Source organism: Hibiscus syriacus, unplaced genomic scaffold (assembly GCF_006381635.1).
Source record: "Hibiscus syriacus cultivar Baekdansim isolate YM2019G1 unplaced genomic scaffold, ASM638163v2 tig00111309_pilon, whole genome shotgun sequence".
NCBI lineage: Eukaryota > Viridiplantae > Streptophyta > Magnoliopsida > Malvales > Malvaceae > Hibiscus > Hibiscus syriacus.
In genome coordinates, this window is record NW_024063052.1 from 132,982 (window position 1) to 153,716 (window position 20,735).

The 20,735-nt window shown below is 35.9% G+C and overlaps 1 protein-coding gene across 1 annotated transcript; it reads left to right on the forward strand.

The window, feature by feature from the left end:
• The first annotated feature begins 8,044 nt into the window (after window positions 1-8,044).
• On the forward strand, window positions 8,045-20,701 carry LOC120158241 (chromatin modification-related protein EAF1 B-like). The gene is given in 24 exon segments (XM_039169131.1): window positions 8,045-8,316; window positions 9,579-9,805; window positions 9,911-9,965; window positions 10,042-10,139; window positions 10,235-11,675; window positions 11,783-11,902; window positions 12,054-12,320; window positions 12,926-13,105; window positions 13,276-13,356; window positions 13,597-13,654; window positions 13,729-14,243; window positions 14,358-14,411; window positions 14,913-14,970; window positions 15,068-15,258; window positions 15,365-15,418; window positions 15,505-15,585; window positions 15,748-15,832; window positions 15,835-15,881; window positions 16,006-16,122; window positions 17,100-17,200; window positions 17,348-17,563; window positions 17,653-18,031; window positions 18,178-19,964; window positions 20,309-20,701. Coding segments are annotated over 23 exon segments (6,285 nt in total). The 5' UTR covers window positions 8,045-8,316; window positions 9,579-9,662; the 3' UTR covers window positions 20,466-20,701.
• The last annotated feature ends 34 nt before the right edge of the window (window positions 20,702-20,735 follow it).

Consider the following 20,735-nt stretch of genomic DNA (forward strand, 5'->3'; position numbering starts at 1 on the left):
TCGGTTCCCTAAGTGTAAAATTCAAATATTTCGACCGTTGAACAGGGGGGAATCGGTACCCCCTATGGGGGAATCGGTTCCCTCCGAGCATTCTGGAAATCTCGGAGCCAAACCCTTCAGGGGGAATCGGTTCCCTCTGAGCAATCTGGAATTTTTGGCTTTGAAATGGTTCGAAATACTTTGAAAGATTATTTTGAAATTGTTTTAAGATTAAAACTTATTTTTACACTTAAGTAAGGATTAAAAATGATTTTTGAAATATTTTGAGTAATGTTTTGGTATTCGAATAATTATATCGAATATACTTAGAAAATCATTTTGGAAAATCTTAAAATTCATTTAACTTAATTTGTTATATCGAAATATCAAAATGTTTTCAACAGTTGTTTTCGATGATAATCCCCTTACGAGGAAGGATTCTTGTGTGAATGATGATGTAGGCATTATAAATATAAATGACGTTAGACACGACGTTGGAGAACCATCATCAAAGGAAGAAACGAAAGATGAGGAAACTCAAGATCCTCTCGAGAATCCAACCATTGAAGAAAGGGAAGCATCTTTCCCAAGGGAATACAACTATGTCAAGGATGTGAATTATAGGTGATCCATCCAAAGGGGTAACAACTCGATCTTCTCTTAGAAATATTTGTAATTTTGTTGCATTTATCTCATGCATAGAGCCTAAGAATATTAAAGAAGCATTAAAATATGAACATTGGATTATGACTACGCAAGAAGAGTTAAATCAGTTTGAGAGAAATAAAGTAAGGACATTAGTTGAAAGGCCTAGTAATAAATCTACTGTAGGTACTAGATGAGTATTTAGGAATAAGCTTGATGAAAGTGGTAATATAGTGAGAAACAAGGCTAGACTTGTTGCTTAAGGCTATACTCAAGAAGAAGGCATAGACTATGATGAAACATACACTCCCGTAGATAAGATGGAAGCAATTAGAATGTTATTAGCATTTGCATGTTTTCATGAATTTAAATTATATCAAATGGATGTTAAAAGTGCATTTTTAAATGGTTTTATAAAAGAAGAAGTGTATGTTGAACAACCTCCTGGTTTTGAAGATTTCAAAATTTCTAGATCATGTTCTTAAATTGACAAAAGCACTTTACGGTTTAAAATAAGCTCCTAGAGCTTGGTATGAAAGATTGTCAAACTTTTTAATTGGAAAAGGTTTTTCAAAAGGGAAGGTTGACACTACATTGTTTTTAAAGCATAAAGGTAAAGATTTATTAGTAGTTCAAATTTATGTTGATGATATAATATTTGGTTCTACTAATGATGTTCTTTGCCAAGAATTTTCTAAGCTAATGCAAAGTGAATTCTATATGAGCATGATGGGGGAGCTCTCATTTTTCTTGGGACTCCAAATCAAGCAAAGAAAAGATGATATCTTCATCAATCAAGCTAAATACGTCAAAGATATGCTCAAGAAATTTGGACTGGAAAATGGGAAACCTCATGACACTCCAATGAGCTCATCAACAAAGCTTGACATAGATGAAGAAGGTAAATGTGTGGATGTTAAATTATATAGGTCAATGATTGGCTCTTTGCTTTATCTAACTGCAAGTAGACTGGACATTATGTTTAGTGTTTGCTTATGTGCTAGATTTCAATCATTCCCTAAAGAATCACATTTATTAGCTGTTAAGAGAATCTTTAGATACCAATAAAGACACTCCTAGTTTAGGACTTTGGTATCCTAGAGACTCTAGTTTTAGCTTGCATGCCTTTTCTGATGCGGATTATGGAGGATGCAAATTAGATAGGAAAAGCACCTCCGGTACTTGCCAATTCCTTGGAAATATGATGATTTCTTGGTTTTCAAAGAAACAAAATTGTGTTGCATTATCTACCACTGAAGCAGAATACATTTCAGTTGGTAGTTGTTGTGCACAAGTTTTATGGATGAAACAACAACTTTTTGATTATGGAATTAAAGTAGATACCATTCCTATCAAGTGTGACAATACTAGTGCTATTTGTCTCACTAAAAATCCCATCCAACACTCTAGAACTAAGCACATTGAAATAAGACATCACTTCATTAGAGACCATGTCGCTAAGGAAGATGTAGTTATAGAATTTGTTGATACTTTGAATCAATTAGCGGATATCTTTACAAAGCCTTTAGACAAGGAACATTTTTGGACACTTAGGAGAGAATTAGGTTTAACTGACCTATCTTCACTTAGTGTTTAAAATAATTTTAGCACTTTTAAGAATAAATGAAAAATGCTTGTAATATTTTTTGTTGCATTCTTTGCTTTTAGTTAGGGGGAGTTTATGATTTTTGGTAAAAATTAATTTTATGTTCAAATGTTGTTTAAGGATTAATTTGATTGATTGAACATGATTAATTTTCAATATATGAGTATCCAATACCACTAGAGCTAATTAATTTAGCATTTTTGAGTGTTTAAAATGGATTTTTGTCATTTTTGTGCTTCATGTATTGATACACTTAACAGTGCATCGATGTATCCCTTTGAATGTGCATCGATACACCATGAAGGTGCATCGATGCACGCCTTGAATGTGCATCGATGCACAAGGCTATGCATCGATGCATCCGTTGGGTTTTTGGATAAAAACCCTAATTTTCTTCATTTTCTCAAAACCCTTCAAAATACTCCATTGTGCCGTTCGTCCCTCTCTCATCCAAAATCTCCATTTTTGCTCAAAATCAACGAGAATTAATTAGAATCTTCGAGCTTTTCATCTCTATATCCTGCCTTTATCATCAAATCGTGCAACACAACTTCTCATTCTCACAAAATCTGAAATTTTCAAGGTATTTTTCTAAAACCCCCTATTTTATTGATTCTTGATCTTAGGACTAGTTTTAATTAGTTCTAAGATGAACATTATATCGGACATTGATTGTTTAATGATTACAAACTAGATTTTACAACTAATTTCATTAAAAACTCACAAATTTTCAATAAATTTTTGAATTTTCGAAATAAAAAAATTCAAAAATCTGAATTTTATTTTTAAATTTGATGTTTTTAATTTAATTATGTTTTTTTCATATACATATTATGATTTTTCAAAAATTATTTTCAAATAGTTTTCAAAACCTTGCCCATTAGGATTTGATTTAGAGAACCTTGAATTATTGATGACTCAATTGAGTTTTGGGATTGATTAAATTGCATACATGTGTTTCAATTTGCAGGTTATATTCCTTTTTTTTGATTCCTAAACCATGTATAATCCCAAACGCCCTAGAACGTCATCGATTCATTCTCGTTCAAACCAACCTCCAAATCACATTCCTCCTCCACCTAATACTCTAATAGGATCCTGTTTTGATATGCCTGAACGTCGTAGAGACGAATTGTACTCTAGGTACAAAATTCTTTCCAATCCTATAGAATCCGGGAAGAGCATATTCCTCTCTTCAAGCCATGATTGATATTGACTTCGAATGCCTTCCGATTCTTAAAACTTGGAAGTTTGATAAATTGTTTCACCTCAAACCTATCGTCTATCAACAGTTAGTCTGCATCTTCTACTCCAATGCGGTATGCATTCAAAACCAAACTCAATGTGGGACTATAGCCATTAAATCCTATCTTTTAGGCTAATATATTAATATTGACCCCGAGACTATAGCTTTCCGTTTTGGGTTAGATGATGATGGGTTATATAATGAGAATGAAATGTTGAATATCCCTATGTTCCAAACTCTAGTGTTAGTACTCTACGATCTCATCACGATCGTTTTCTTCATTTGATGATCTCTTGGTGGTTTAGACCATCCGGAGGTAGGTACTCCACTCTTCGTACTAGGGATTTATGGTGGATGCACTGTATTAAGAATAAGATCAAAATAAATCTGCCTCACATTATTTTTAGTCAACTAGTGGATATCATAAACATTGTTCCTTCAAAACATGTCGAAACATTAGTTTATAGATGTCTTCTTAGTAACCTTTTTATCAAACTCGGTCTAAATGTCTCTCTTGACAATCCTATTCCTCTCCAAAACCCAATCAATCCCATCTCGTTGAAGAAAGCCGATTGGAAACAAGACGAGGTAACCGGTCTTTGGGTTTTTCGACTCGGTAAGCAAACTCAGGGAGCGAGTTCTTCACGAATTGCTCCTAGCTCTTCTCGTGCTCATCCTCCTCCTCCTCCGGCACCGGCTGCTGACGATGATCCAGAATTTCAAAGCTCATGCAATATATTGACTATCACGTACCAGACGATGAGCATGCACCGAAACCAACACGGCAAGAAGATCAAATGCCACCATATTTTTGATCTTTCTTAGAGTCGTTTGATATCAGGTTTGCCTCCATGGAGTCTCAGATTACTGAGTTTCAGCGGGAGATGCGTGAACGAATTGACGCTCTCACTCTTGAAGTTCGAGCTCATTATCCTCCTCCTCTCGATCATTTGACGGAGTAGATTTGTTTCCTTGTTATGCTTTCTTGGTTTTCTAAAACTTGGATTGATTTTGATATTTCTGGATTGTTTATTTTGGATCCTTAAATGTTTGAATTTGTTAGGAGTTATGATTTGGATGCTTGGTTGATTGAACTTATTATATGTATTTGGTTTGATTTTAACTTTATTATTTTGAGCTTAATGTTTCTTAATTTTTGCATCATATTAGTTCATTGTGACCAATTATGCCATTTCACATTTGATTATGAATATTGATTATGAAACTAATGGCTAATCTCTCTTTTGATCTTTGATCTTAGCAGCTTAAGCTAAATATATATTTAATCAATTGGCTATGTTTTTCAAAACCTTGTTTAAATCGATTTTTAAGTCTTTTTGATTTAACAAAAAGGGAGAGAAATGTTAAGTGTTAAAATGTTTTAAAGGAGAGAAGTGTTAAAGTAAGGGGGAGTAATTTCAAACTTAATTTTTCAAAATTTATTTTCAAAGAAAATCTTAAAATTACACACATGTTTTGTTATATCAAAAAGGGGGAGATTGTTGAAAACATTTTGATGTTTCGATATAACAAATTAAGTTAAATGAATTTTAAGATTTTACAAATGATTTTCTAAGTATATTCGATTTAATTACTCGAATATCAAATTATTACTCCAAGTCTTCAAGATCAATTTCAAACCTTACTAAAAGTGTAAAATTGTGTTTTATACTTAATATATTTTTGAAACAATTTTCACAAAGTATTTTGAACCAAAATCAAGCCTGAAATCAATTTTTTCAAAGTGATGCACCGATGCATGGCACTAATGCACCAATCCATGCATCGATGCACCATGGAATAAATTGAACATCGAATGCATTTCATGCATCGATGCACATACTATGCATCGATGCACATATTTATGCATCGATGCACTCAGAGTTTTATGAAAACATCGAATGCATTTGATGCATCGATGCACCAGCCATGCATCGATGCACTCTAGCTATTTTGAAACATCGAATGCATTTCATGCATCGATGCACTCTTAGTGCACCAATGCACTAAGGGTCCAACGATCAAAATATTTGAATTTTACACTTGATGCAACGATGCACCATGGGTATGCATCGATGCACAGACGCTTCCAACTGATTTTATTAATTGTTTTCACACTTATACGACTATATTGACTCCACTAACCATCCCCAACATTCAGAATCATTTGAAGGAGTATTTAAACAAGTTCTGAAGCCATTGATCAACAACAAGAAAGAAGAAATCATAGAGAAACAAGAGAGAAAGCATCAAACATCAAGTTTGTGCAAATCAAGCCAATTTTCCTTTCAATATTCATTTTGCTTTCAAGAACACAATTTGTGCTATTTGTAATCATCTTTGAGTGTTCTTATCTTGTTCTAGAATTGTGTAAACATATTGCCTTGTAGGTTTTCCTTGTAAGTTTGCAAATTTGTGTATTTCTCTTTGAAAAAGATGTGCTCAAGAATTGGGGTATAATTCTTGAGGGAGTTGTAAGGTTACTCTTTGTCCTCAAAAGAAAGATCAAACTAGTGAATTTGTTAGAAAATCCTTAGTGTGGATAGCTAAGGTAGTGGACGTAGACTTTGGTTGAGAAAGTCAAACCACTCTGAATCACTGTGCAACTTCTTTCAATTTTCTGCAAAAGCTTCCACCATTTTTTAAATTGCCAATTCACCCCCTCTTGGCCGATTCCGTCGATCGATTAACTCAACAGAGTTGACCCGAATAACTCAAAATTGAAAAAAAAATTGATTTTTTATTCAAATGTTTTGCTCATCCCTAAACTAAACATCTCTCTAAAAAATGATAAAATATATCAGTCACCTAACTATGACCCTTTTCATTTTGAGAGCTATTTTTGAAAAAATTTCAACCATGTCACTTATCTATTTAAATAAATTCAATTAAGCCACATGCCATTTACTTTTGACGAAAATATCAACGTGACAGTTAATAAAATTGATATAATTATACATTTGGTCACTCTTACTTATATATTCTATCAATTTAGTCCTAACTTTAATAAATTAAAATAAATTTAATCATTCAATTGGATGGTGACCCCGAATGAAAATTAAGAGCGCTGGAAGAGGGGGGATTGAATTTGGGCTGTATGGGTGATAAACAAAGAGACTCAACTAATAGGACAAGACTACTTATTTGCTTTGAAGTGGACTACATATGATATATAGCTTATATCTTAGTGTAATTTTAAATTCCTAATATTATATATATCTTAACTTAAATTAAAATCTTAATAAAATTAAATATATATTTTATTCTTATATTAACTAAAGTAAAAAAAGTTAGTATTTTCTAAACTTAAAATAATATATTTTACTTTTACCTTAACTTAAATATTTAAATTTTATTATTATAATATTTTAAAATTAAGATAGAAAAATATTCTTTATAGTTAAGATAAAAATAAAATATATTTTTAAATAAAAATAAAAATAAGATATACATTTTTAAACTAAAATAAAATATATATTTTAAGTTAAGATAAGAAAAATAGAATATAAAATATTTAATAATTTAAGTTAACAATAAAATATATGTAAAAAGTTAAGATAAAAATAAAATATATTTTTAAGAGTTAAGATAATAATAAAATACAATTTTTAAGTTAAGGTAGAGATAAAATCTATTTTATAAGTTAAAGATAAGATTAGAATATATTTTTCAGTCAAGACTGCTCCAAGGCAATCTTGGCTATTACCGCTCCTAACAGCCACCTCAGTGCTAATCCTCATGTTCGAGCCATTTCCAAGCTCCAACGTCGGGACTGGCTTCTTGGATCTCACGTGAAGCAAACTTTCCTGTTGATGCCTTGAAAAAGAATGCACCTATGCCTCACTTTGCGCAGACAAGTTTCGATGCCCCTCCCAGCTTCATCAGTGATATTTTTTTCCGAGACCTTAGAGACCCTCTATTGTAAAACTAGCTTGAACTAGTTTGTTTTCTCTCCAACTCCAATTCAAATAGATATATATATATTTATTAAGTTAAGAAAAAAAACAAAATATATTTTTAATGTTAAGGTGTGATTTTAAGTTAAGATATATATAATATTAAGAATTTAAGATTATACTAAGAAGCAAGATATATATAATATGTAGTCTATGATAAACCCAAAAATCAACTTGGCCCAGTGGTTGAGCCCTCCTTTCTACCAATCTCAATTTTCGTTCCACATGACAAATGGTACCATCCAATTATAGGATTAAATTTATTTTAATTTATTAAAATTAGGATCAAATTGATAAAATATATAATTAAGAGTGATCAAATGTGTAATTTATTAATTTTATTAACTGTCACATCAACGCTTCCATTGAATGTTAATGACAGGTGACTTAATTGAATGCATTCAAATAATTAAGTGACTTGATTGATAATCTTTAAAAAAAAATGGTCAAAATAAAAAGAGACTATAGTTAGGTGGTCATTGTATAGTTTACCCAAAAAATTAAACAAGGCCGAATTGAACAGAACAAGAGGCCCTTGAATACTCATAAAAACCCAAAGCCCACTGAAAGCAGCCAACCCGACCAAAACCTGTCAATAGAAAAAAAGAAACTCAAAAAGGAAACAAAAATTCGCCTAAAAAACCAAAAACATTTTTAGCGAGCGAAAACCCAAAAAAAAAAAATTACACAAAGGTGTAAGGACTCATAATAGAGAGACTCGATAACGTGCTAATAGATTGCATTTCACAGGGATGTGTCGTATTTTGGGGTTAATTTATGTCGTTTTATTGAGGACAACAACGTTGAGGAAGGTCTCGTAGCTTCAAAACCCTAGGAGAGAGATAGGAGGTAAACATAGCGCTAAAAAGAGCGGGAACGTTCAGGTACTCCTCTGTGCTTTGCCCTAGTTCCTAATTGCTCGAGTCCCTACCCCATTTCAGGTTATTGTTCGCCCTTAATTTTCGTTTTGGAAACCCTAGAATTCGAGCAATGTTCCTAATTAGGGCACACTTTCCGTGATTCAATGCGTTTAGGGTTTCGGTTTGTCCTTCCCGTCCCTTTCCATTGGCATTTCGATTGAATGCTTGTGGACTGACGTGGCAGCTTCTTCATATATGTTTATTGCCATTAATTCGAAGTTAAATGCTGGAGAAGCTCATTACGCTCTAGGCTTTGTAGTTTAGCTACTGATTTTGGACTTCTTGTGGTTATTATCCTGGAATTTGTAGAGAATTACTGGTGCCATACTATTTTCATACTATCATTTGCATCTATGTATGCATATGTATGATATGAAGGATGCTTATTGGGTGGCATTGGTATAATTGTTATTTACTGTTATCCAGCATTGCTTTTGTCCTTCCAATTAGAGCCGAGATATATATTTCCTTTATTGTGTTCTTTAACTGTCTCAAACTCAGTGGCATTCTCTCCTCATGCGAGTTTAACTTTGTTTCACATGTTTTTAATTAGATATAAGGTGGGTAGTGAAATTTAATGGCTTTTGGAGATAATTTGTTTATCTTAAGTTGCTTAAAACTGCTATGCTGGAGGGAAATTAAAAAAAAATGATAGATATGAAATCTTGTGGAATCGATGATATGATTATGTAAAACTTTTTTCCCTTTCTGGGTAGTAACAACTCATTGTGAAAAAAGAATAAAAGTTAGGAATGATATAGTCTTTCTTTATTCTTTAATTTAGTTTTACCCTTTCTATCATGCGTTTTGTTTTTTATCAGGAAAAAAAATTTACAGTTGTCCTTATTGAAGCATTTTTCCAATCTACCTTCATAATTCTTCTCTTTGTATTGCTGTACATTTGTGGGGAGTTTATACCTTGTTTTTTGGAGTTGGTTTTATACATATCCGAGCTTCTGGAAAAGTTTGTGATTTTTTTAATTATCTTGAGTGATGTGATGCTAGTAGTTTGTATCATTGTGAAGTGTTACAAACATGAATCTTTGTTGAACTTGAATGAAGAAAATTATCATACTGAAGTTATGATGGTGTATCCTTTGCAACTTACTGGTGTGAAAAATATTTGTTCATGGTTCATTGCTGCTTCTTTTCAATTCATTGTTCATTTATTTTCCTATATACTCTAGTTTTTATTCTGAATTTTTTCTCTCAAACATCTTTTGTAGGTATTCACCAATATCATCTTCTTTCTTTCTTTTTTTCCTTTTTTCATCAATGGGAGGGGCCAACTGGTAGATATTTAGGTAGGGATGCATGGATGTAACTCAGGATCAGCTCTCTTAGTAAATGCTGAGGTTGATTCCATGGGAGGTATTGTTAATGGTGGAGTTGGGATTGGTGTCAAGACCTCTCTGCACAGAGAAGCTATTGAGAGGGCTCAAGCAGAGCTTAGGTTATACCTCCATTCCATTGCTTTCAAAAATCCTTTTGGTATTCACATCCCTAACCACATGCAATTTTTCTTTTTCCAATTTTCATTTTTACCTGTTTATAACAGGCAGGAGTATGATGTTCGCGAGGAAAGAAGAAGGGAACTGGAGTTTCTTGAGAAAGTATGCATTTGATCTGCTCTTGCTTCTTCTTATTTGTTATTGATTAATATTAACAATAAAAAAGCTTTGCTTTCAGGGTGGCAATCCCTTGGATTTCAAATTCGGCAATGCAGTGTCAGTTAGTGTCCAGTCTACTTCTCTCACTGATCAGCAAGCAGAACATTTTGTTACCAGGTACGTTCTCTTTTTCTGCAGTGCACTGCAGAATCATAGATCTAGGTTGTAATGGAGTAACTAGCTGATGCATCACCTGTCCATTACTATTACAGTGAAGCGAAAGGTAGTTTTGCACTGACTGCCTCACCTCATGGTGATTCTGTAGAGAGTAGTGGTAGACCAGGGATTCCTGCAGTTTGTGAACCCATTAGTGCTGATAACCTCTTACTGTTTGATGGTGAAAATGAGTCACCTGAAGGTGAAACGAAATCTATGCATTCTCGTAAGAGGAATAATGTTGTTCCGTCAGTGCAATCTTCTCAGAGGGTTCGGGCTCAAAATGCTAAGGAATCAGAAGATTCTGCTATCTTCCGCCCATATGCTCGAAGGAACAGGTCAAAAATAAATCGAGATGGAGCACGGTCAAGTTCAACAGAGCTGATTCAGGGTCGAGGCAGTAATGTCTCTTCTTTACCTGCTCGTGGATCGTCAAAGGATGATAAGGATTTGACATCTGAAGCAAATAACCAAAAGGACAAGAACATGCCCCCTGTTAATACCAGAAAATCTGCAACTTCAAATGTTGATTTGGCTTCGAAGGTGATAACTTCCGATAATCAGTTGAATATGGAGTTAGATGGTGGTCAGGCTGCCAAAGCAACAACTGACCAGTCAAAAGGTGACCTATCTAAAAGCAAGGTTGATGTTACAGTGCCTAATGCAGCTGTTCAAGTGGAGTCTCACAAATCTCCAGTTAATGTATCTTCTGAGGAACCTGATCTTGTTGGAGGAAAGGAGCAGGTAGTTTCAACTGGTTCTGAATGTCCACCTGGAACAGGTGCAACCAAAGCTGAAAATGATATTGTTTTTAATAAGCTAAATGGGGTTGGCAATGCCAAAAGAGATGAGAAGGACAAACCACTTGATGAGAAAAATAGTAGTGTAACAAGAGGGGTGAAGGGATTAGATTCGGAGTCCTCTTGCACTGAAAATAGCTTAAGCTTAGATGTAAATAATGATAATGGTGTATCTATTAATCCAAAAAATGTTGATTCCAAAGGAAATCCCACGGAACAAACATCCAAAAAAGAGGAGTCACTAAACTTAGCTGTTGGCGATTTGTCAAAAGAAAATAGTGTGACCATGGCTGTTGATAATGTTGCTATTATTTGTGATACTAATACTTCCTTGAGCCAAAATCATTCTCTTAACAATTCTATGGTCAAAGTGGTGGAAGAAATTAGAGCTGAATTGCAAAATGGAGTGAATTGCCCTTCCAATAATGAGGTGCAACAAAGCAGTCACCCTGTAGCAGAAGCTGATGGGAGAACTAGTACTGTGCAGGGTGATCATTCTAACTCAAAAAGTGAGAACATTTCAACTAGTAGGCCTTTACACACCACGGGTAACTTTCATTTTGAGATTCCTGAGAGGACTTCGTTAGGAATAACTTCTACTGCTAATACTGATGTTCAGACCAGTTTGGATAATCATGTGAAAGTGGTGGACAAGGCACATGAAGATTCAATTTTGGAAGAGGCTCGGATTATAGAGGTGGTTTGTTTATATATTTGGTTTATATATGCCCTATGATCTCTTAAATTTAGATGTAAGATATTTGTCTTTAAAAAGTTTAAAAGGTCTCGCATTATGGTAAACAGGCTAAACGGAAAAGGATTTCAGAGCTATCTGCTGGTACCTTACCCTTGGCGAATCAGCGAAAATCTCACTGGGATTTTGTGCTTGAGGAAATGGCATGGTTGGCGAATGATTTTGCTCAGGTGTCATTTTATTAGATATAAATTAAATCCTTGGAAGCCTTTTTATTATTAGATTTAGTCTGGTATTGAAGCTGTATAAAAAGTTGCATAGAGAACATAATTGACTTAATATGCCCGCAGACTTACTTTTTTGTTCTTTATGTACTTATAGGAGCGCCTTTGGAAGATGACTGCTGCCGCTCAATTGTGTCGACGTGCTGCTTTTACCTCACAGTTGAAATTTGAAGAACAAAATCAGTTCTGGAAATTCAAAGGAGTAGCTTTAACCCTAGCTAATGCTGTAATGGAGTTTTGGCATTCTGCAGAGACGCATCTAAATAGTAAGGATAGAAGTCTTGGTCCAAAGAACTCTGATCATGATTTGGTGGGGTCAAGGGCCAATGACGTTACCGAAGACAAGAATGCAGAACTGGATATGGTACTGGTTATATTGTTGGACTTTGTTTGGGTCTTTATGTTTATGTACTTTATGCATGTCTCTTGTGATGAATGTTATGATGATAATTTTTTATGTTTAATTTTCTTACTGAACTATTATGCTAGTTTCTTCCATTTTCTCTTTAATAACTGGTTTTGTATGTTGTTCATTTTGGTTATCTAATTATGAGGTCTGTACTACAATATGTAATATGAAGGTAATTTTACTTAAACTGGGGAGGAAGAGAAGAGGTTACAATTCAAAAACAAGAACATAGGTCTACTATAGAAATTTGAGCATCAAACAAGATATTTTTGGCCAGGGCTCAGCCCTAATTTTTAATTTTAAACGATATTTAATATCAACATAAAATTTTAATTTTTTAGATTTAAAAGAAAGATGATCATTGAGGTTGAATACGCTTGGCCAGGTGTTGGGCAAGGATATCAACTTAAATATTTGGAATGGCTCTTGAGCTATTTGGCCTCTTTCTCCAGGCCTCAAGTTTTTTTTTCTGTTATGAACATTTCCTGATATTCTCTTCGTATCAATGTGCTTGATTGTTCTCTCTATCATTTCTTTATGTGCTCCATGTTTTGGAGCAGGGAATGAAAAAGGAGCACCCTGGAAAGGCTAATGATCTTGCAATTCGGGCATATGCTCTTAGATTTTTGAAATATAGCAGCTCCCCTGTTCCAAGACATCAAGCTGAAGCACCAGCAACACCTGACAGAATATCTGACTCTGGCATTATAGACATTCCTTGGAATGAACACCTAACAGAAGTATGGCTTAATTTTTTTCCCTAGCTTTTAAGGTTTATGTACACAGTATTCTTGGCTTTTGAATATAGTGTTTTGATCTATCTCTTACAATAAGTTGCATCTTGTGGAAATATTTCTTTTCCTTTTTTTTTATTATCTTTGCTCTAACTTTTTATGTGCTTTATTTTCAGGAAAGCCTCTTCTATTCAGTTCCTTCTGGTGCTATGGAAACCTACCGGAGATCTATTGAATCTTATTTGGTACAGAACGAGGTAAATTTAGGTCCTTAAAAAGTTTATACATGACCTTTTCCTTTTGCTTCCCTTATATTTAATAAAGCAGATTCGTTTATAAAAATCTCAAGAACAGAATACTGGAATGATATAATGCATATGGAAAAAATACATCAATTATGAACAACATATACCTATTTTCATTTCTTCTAATTTTTCAGTGCAGGTTTTGGAATTTTTTTCCCAATCTTGATCATCATTTTATTTTTTATTTTTTAGAAAACCGGGAGTAGTGCACAAGAGGAAGTTGAAGCATCTGCTTGTGATGATGGAGCAGGTAATCATTACACCCTTTTTTGGGGTTATTTTTCATTTAATATTTTTCTGTTCCTTACAACTTTTCAAATTCAGAGTTCGGATATGGTGACTTTGTGTGTGATGAGGATGAAGGAGAAACAAGTACATATTATTTGCCTGGAGCCTTTGAAGATAGAAAATCATCAAAACAAAACAAGAAGAAGCGGAAGAACCCTATGAAGTCATATCCTGCGAGACCATATGAAACTGGTGCTGATTTGCCATATGGAAACTCTGCTCAGCAGTCCATGTTGATTGGTAAAAGACCAGGTAGTAGTCTAAATGTTGGTTCCATTCCAACAAAACGTGTACGCACTGGTTCCAGACAGAGGGTTTTAAGTCATTTTAGCAGTGCCGCTGCTGCTGGAGGTTTACAGGCTCCGTTGAAAACAGATGCTTCTAGTGGGGATACTAATTCTTTTCAGGATGATCTGAGTACTTTGCAAGGAGGATTCCAGATCCAGAAAGGCATGGAGGTTGAATCAACTGGGGATTTTGAAAGGCAGCAACCATATGACTATGAAGAAACACCAGCAAAACCAAAAAAGAAGAAAAAGGCGAAGAATATTGTATGTCGGAATTCCTTTGTTTTAACTGAATGGGTCTGTTAATCCAGGAATGGTATAGATGGTTTCCTTATTTGTCTTCATAGTTTCTAAGTCCCTTAATTGTGATTTTGGTAGGGTTCTGCATATGATCAGGGTTGGCAGCTGGAATCTACCATTCAAAATGAACAGGTGAATTTGTAATAAAGATTATGCCAATTTTACTTTGATTTAAACAGACTTGTTTTCTTTCTTTTGCTGCATTGTTTTATTAAATAGTATATTTATTATATAATTAAGGAAAAAATCTAGATGAGTAATTACAATTTTAGGCTATTGCACATGTTACTTTATAAAATGCAATTTTACCCATTCATTTTTCAAGGTAATTAACAATTTTTAAGTTAATTCTAAATAACCTTTATGTCAAATTTGTTTCATTTTCTTGGCTAAGGAAAATTTTATTTCGTTTAGTATTTTCATTCTTACATCAGAGCAAGGTATATGCAGATCAAGTTGATATCATTGTTTGCATGATAGATATGAGGGCCACTTAAGTCATAAGTCCTTTTTGCAGCATTGAACTTTATCTGATACTCTACTGTTTTTCCTCTTATATTTCCCAAATTATTTGTTCATTGTGCTCTTTTCAAATTGAGAATCTTGTTTTCGATGTCACTGTTTCTTTGGCAGCGAGATTATTTCAAAAAGAGATCAGAGAGTCATCATTTTGATTCTAATGGATCCAGTGGTAAAGCTCTTTTTCTCATATTTGGGTTAATGGTTGGTTCCTTGGTTGGTTATATCTATCCAGTGCCAAGTTCTTCACACAATCATCTTTTTCTTAGTTTTATATGGGCAACATAATGCCAAGAAGCTGAAGGTAATGAAGCAACAGCCAGATAATGCCTTTGACATCAATCCCAGTGGATCCATTCCTTCACCAGTAGGATCGCAAATGAGCAATATGTCCAACCCCAACAAAATCATTAGATTAATTCACGGCCGTGACAGAGGTAGAAAAGCCAAAACACCTAAGGTAATTTTTACTTGACCCTTTTCTTTTTCCTTTTTGTCCGGTTGATCATGTGCTTCAGAGTTTTTTTATCTTGTGTAATTATTTTAATCATGTAAACTGCATCTAGATGTCTGGTGGCGAGCCTGGTTCTGGTTGTCCATGGTCACTATTTGAAGATCAGGTTAGTTTTTGTTATCCTGTTTGTATTCTTCAAATTCTGTTAGCATTAGCACTAGGGCCTTGAGATGTTACTGCATTTATGTTCAGGCTCTTGTTGTCCTAGTACATGACATGGGTCCAAATTGGGAGCTTGTAAGTGATGCCATCAACAGTACCCTTCGATTCAAGGTTAGTGCTTGAGCTGTCTTTACAAATATATTCTGTTTTCTGGGCTTCCTTCTACATCTACAGAAGCCTTACTCGTTTTTTTTTTTTATTTTGTTTCCCTCACCTTGGTCCTCCATTTTTCTGCATTGGGAAACTATCTCATAAACTTCTCAATGTGTCTAGTGCATATTCCACAAGCCTAAAGAATGCAAGGAACGACATAAAATTTTAATGGATAGAAGTGGAGATGGAGCTGACAGTGCTGATGATCAGGATCTTCTCAGTCATATCCATCCACATTGCCTGGCATCCCCAAGGTCCTCTCTGTCCTTAACAACTAGTAGATTCTCATTTTTTTTAATGTATTGACCATCGACAAAGGAATGTTCAATAGCTAATTTTATAGTCTATGATTGGATTCTAATGCTGTGTGTCATGCAGGGAAGTGCAAGACAGTTGTTTCAACGTTTGCAAGGGCCGATGGAAGAGGATACTCTCAAGTCTCATTTTGAGAAAATTATACTTATTGGCAAGAAACAGCACTACCGGCAGAGCCAGGTACATGTGTGATGCTTTTTAAATCTCTAGAGATCCTAACTTGTTTGGTAGTTTTAGAACAAATGAGGCTGATTTAATCAATCATTGAATATAGTCATTTTGTAATCTTCTGTAATATCAATTTTGTTGTACTCCTTTCATTTTGAAACATTAGAAATTTAGAATCGACCCTTCAAGGAAAGAAAACTGTCACTGTTTAGGATTCTACTTGACATGCTTAGTTGCATCTTGATCAGCACCTGTATGCTGTCTTCCTTTTCTTAGATGAAGAAATATTGTGAATGATGTTTAATATATTGTGATTGCAGGTGCCTAAGAGACCGTGATCGAAATGAAATACTGAACTTCAGTAAATTATTAGAAAATTCTGAAAATAAATTATAGGTGTAAACAGCACACCTGCAGTCCCATTTTCCTCCAGCTGCCTTCTTAAAAGTTAAAAATTGTTTCTATTAGGCTTCTTGAATATACTTATAGAATAAAGGCTTGCTATATGAATCCATAGTATCCTTTGTACTTTTTGCTTCACTTAGTCTGAGCAATTCATGTAGCATTTGAGTGGTAGTATAAAACATTAATAAATAGTAACATAAGTTGAATCGCACAATTTATGGAGATTTTGAAGATTGAGATTTACTTTGAAAACTTTGAATTTGCTGCCTCTGAACAGATCAAAGTTGTGGCCCAGTGTATGAACTTGTTTAACATAAGATTGTGCTGTTAAGGAAATTTCGAATTATTTTGAACCAAGATTCATTTGGCTGTCAGATATCTTTCGCCTTCCATTTTACAATTTTGTTTGCATTCTCTGGTGTGGCAATAAGTATGGATTTGAACAAAGCCTACACTTTTTTTTTTTGATAAGATGAACAAAGCCTACACTGTTAATACTTGAAAGCATCCTTGATGCCTTTTTTGACTTCGCCTTGATTCTTCCAAACTATTGACTTGTTTTTATCTTATCGTGTCTTGTAAAGCATGATAACCGGGATTCGAAGCAGATAGTGCCTGTCCATAACTCCCATGTTATTGCTCTTTCACAAGTCTGCCCTAATAACCTAAATGGAGGGGTTCTAATGTAAGCTTTGTTGTCCCTGTTATTATTAATGTTTTTAGCTTGTTAGATCAATCATCGTTATCAGTTTTTCACTTTCTTGCTATTATGTTAGCGCTTTTATTGCAATGTGCTACAACATCATTTTTATTTTTAATTGTCTGGATAAAGGCCTCTTGATCTTTGTGATGCCACTGCATCAAGCCAAGATGTCCTACCCCTTGGATATCAGGCTTCTCATACAAGTGGTTTAGCAATATCAAATCAAGGAGCTGCAGGATCAATATCTCCAGCCTCTGGAGCAAATTCGTCACTAAAGGGATCTTCTGGCATGGTTCTTGGCAATAATTTAGCATCACTGTCTACACCACTCAATGCATCTGTGAGGTATTAAGCTATTGTGTGGATTTGTTCCCTGTGCCTGCATACTTCCGCATGCTAATGGCACAAATTTTGGGTTATATTTTTACTCTCAGGGATGGTAGATATGGTGTTCCCAGAACATCTTTGCCAGCTGATGAGCAGCATAGAATGCAGCAATATAATCAAATGTTATCTGGCAGGAATATTCAGCAGTCCAACTTGTCTCTTCCTGGGGCTGTTTCTGGATCAGATCGTACGGTTCGTATGCTACCCGGTGGAAATAATTTGGGAATGATGGGTGGGATAAATAGAGGCATGCCACTGTCAAGACCAGGCTTCCAAGGAATGACATCATCAGCAATGCTGAATTCTGGCAGCATGGTCTCCTCCAATTTGGTGGGAATGCCAAGCCCTGTCAATATGCACTCTGGACCAGGTTCTGGTCAAGGAAACTCAACGTTGAGGCCTCGTGATACCAAACACATGATGCGAGTACGTTACTTTTATAAAGCAGTATAATCAAGTCTATACTTCAACATACTATTGCAGTTTGGCTGTTTGAGCTTCTTCTTTTCCATATAAATGGTTAATTGTTATATACCAATAATCAAGCCTATTTTTTCCCTCTCTTTTGATAGCCTGGGAACAGTCCAGAGACTCAGAGGCAATTAATGGTACCTGAGCTCCAAATGCAGGCTCAAGTGAATAGCCAGGGAATTCCTGCTTTCAATGGATTGAATTCTGCTTACCCCAATCAATCAACTGCACCATCTGTTCAGTCATATCTGGGTCATCCCCAGCAGCAGCTGCAAATGCCTTCACAGCAATCCCATGCACTGAGCAAATCTCATCATTCTCAACATCAGGGTTCCAATCATGCTAGTGGGCCGCAACAGCAAGCATATGCCATGCGCCTTGCCAAAGAAAGGCAAATGCAGCAGCAGCGTCTTTTGCAGCAACAACAGCCCCAGAAACAGCAGCAACAACAGTTTGCTGCATCTAGTGCTGTGATACCACATGTCCAACCTCCTACCCAACTTCCCATATCGTCTTCTCTTCAGAATAGTTCCCAGATTCAATCTCAAACTGCAACTCAATCGGTATCAATCCCCCCTCCATCTTCACCATTGACTCCAATGTCACTACAGCACCAACAGAAACACCACTTGTCCCCTCATGGGCTTGGTAGGAATCCCCAAACTGGCACTAGTGGATTGAACAATCAGGTTGGCAAGCAACGGCAGCGGCAACCTCAGCAACAGCATCAGCAGTATCAACAGTCTGGCAGGCAACATCCTCAGCAACGACAACAAACACAGTCTCAACAGCAAACGGAACTTTTGAAGGGAGTGGGAAGAGGGAATGTCCATGTGCATCAAAACCTTTCTACTGATCCTGCTGATCTGATTGGCCTCGGCATGGCCTCTAGCAACCAAACTGCTGAGAAAGGAGAGCAAATCACGAACTTGATGCAAGGTCAGGGCTTGTATCCCAGGCCTGGTACAAATCTCATCCAACAATCTAAACCTCTAGTTTCCCAGCCACAGCAAAAGCAATTTTCTGGGGCAACACCCCCTTCTACGAAGCAACTCCAGCAGATTGTTTCCCATTCTGATAATAGTTCTCAAGGTCAAGTTTCCACAGTGCCCTCTGGTCATACACCATCAGCTGTGAATCAATGCATCCTGCTAGCGGCTGCGGGTCCCAATCCCCAGCATTTGCGCCTACCATCACAGCCACACCAGAAGGTTAATCAAAGCCAATCTACTGTTCAAAGGGTGCTTCAACAGAATTGGCCAGTGAATTCTGATCCTCCCAGCAAATCTCAAGCTGACCAGCAGCAAGTGAACAATGCTTCACAGATGGGTACAACCACAACCACAGCAGGGTCCCAATCTGGCATTGATTCAGCTGACAACACAGTGCAAAATCTTTCTTCTGTTGGTTCTCAGTGGAAAGCATCAGAACCAGTATATACTCCTGGTATGCCAATTGTGGCCACTCAAATGGGATCCTTAGGGAGCCCCCCTCTTACAAATTCATCTGTTAGTGTTCCAGTACCTTCTGTCAGCCAAGGGACAGCACACAGACAATCATCAGGTGGCTTACCACCTCATGGGAATAAGGCTGGGACACAGCGGCCACAACAGCCACAAATACAGCAATCCCCAACACCAGCCCCATCTCAACAACATTATCAGCCGCAAGAGCAGTTACAGCATGACTGCATAATTCACCCCCACAGCAGCTTCCATTGCAGCAGCAGTCACAACAGCAAACTTCGCAACTCCAAGCTATACAAGGCAGCTTGTATCACAGGCCATCCAGTTCTAAGCTGGAGTGAAGCAATTTTTGGATGGATCAGTCCAACAGCGAAGGGTTCTAATAGGTTGGGTTTGCATGCCCTCGTAAGAGCAGTGTACAGGTACTAGCCATTTACAGATTTAGATAGGCTTGTTATAGAGTTATTACATGTTAGATTGGCATATTAGGAAAAGTAAGACGATTGAAATTATCATACCATTCTAATATTATCATGATAAATGCTGATCCCCGTCTCAAATTGTTTCTTAATTGGTCTGTTAAGGCCTTTTCTTGACTATTTGTCTACGCTCTCTTGTTTGAAAATTATTTAGGGATGGCTAGCTTTTACAGCTAGCTGCCTGCGGGTGCTTGGCTGGGTGTACTGTTTGAGATTAGTTTTTATTTTACTTTTTGTTAATTTCTTTGGTATCAAAATTTTCTTCATGAACTTTGGGTTTTATGCAGACGAAGCTGGTTATTCTGCGGGGCATTGCCAATGGAAAGAGGGGGTTTCTATTTGCAGGTTAGAAATTCACAGAAAAAGGACCTTTTTTTTTTCTTTTTGGGGGATTTTGGGAATTTATGTATATTAGCAGGTGATCTAGAGTATTGGGAAGGTTGAAGACGGAGTATAGAGGCATTTGTACATAAAGTCGTCTTTTTCTTGTGCTTTCTTCATCTCCTCCCTGCTTGTGTGCATAGGGGAGTCTTATTTGTTTCCCCCCAAGTAGATTAGTGCCTTGTATTAATTAATTACCCTTTTCAGATGAAGTGGATAGCAAGCAATCATTGTTATTAGGCAAAACAAGCCTTCCAAAATTTTGTGAATACAGACCAGCGCCTGTGACTTCCATCCAATCAATTATTGCTGTAATGATGTGTACCTGGGATT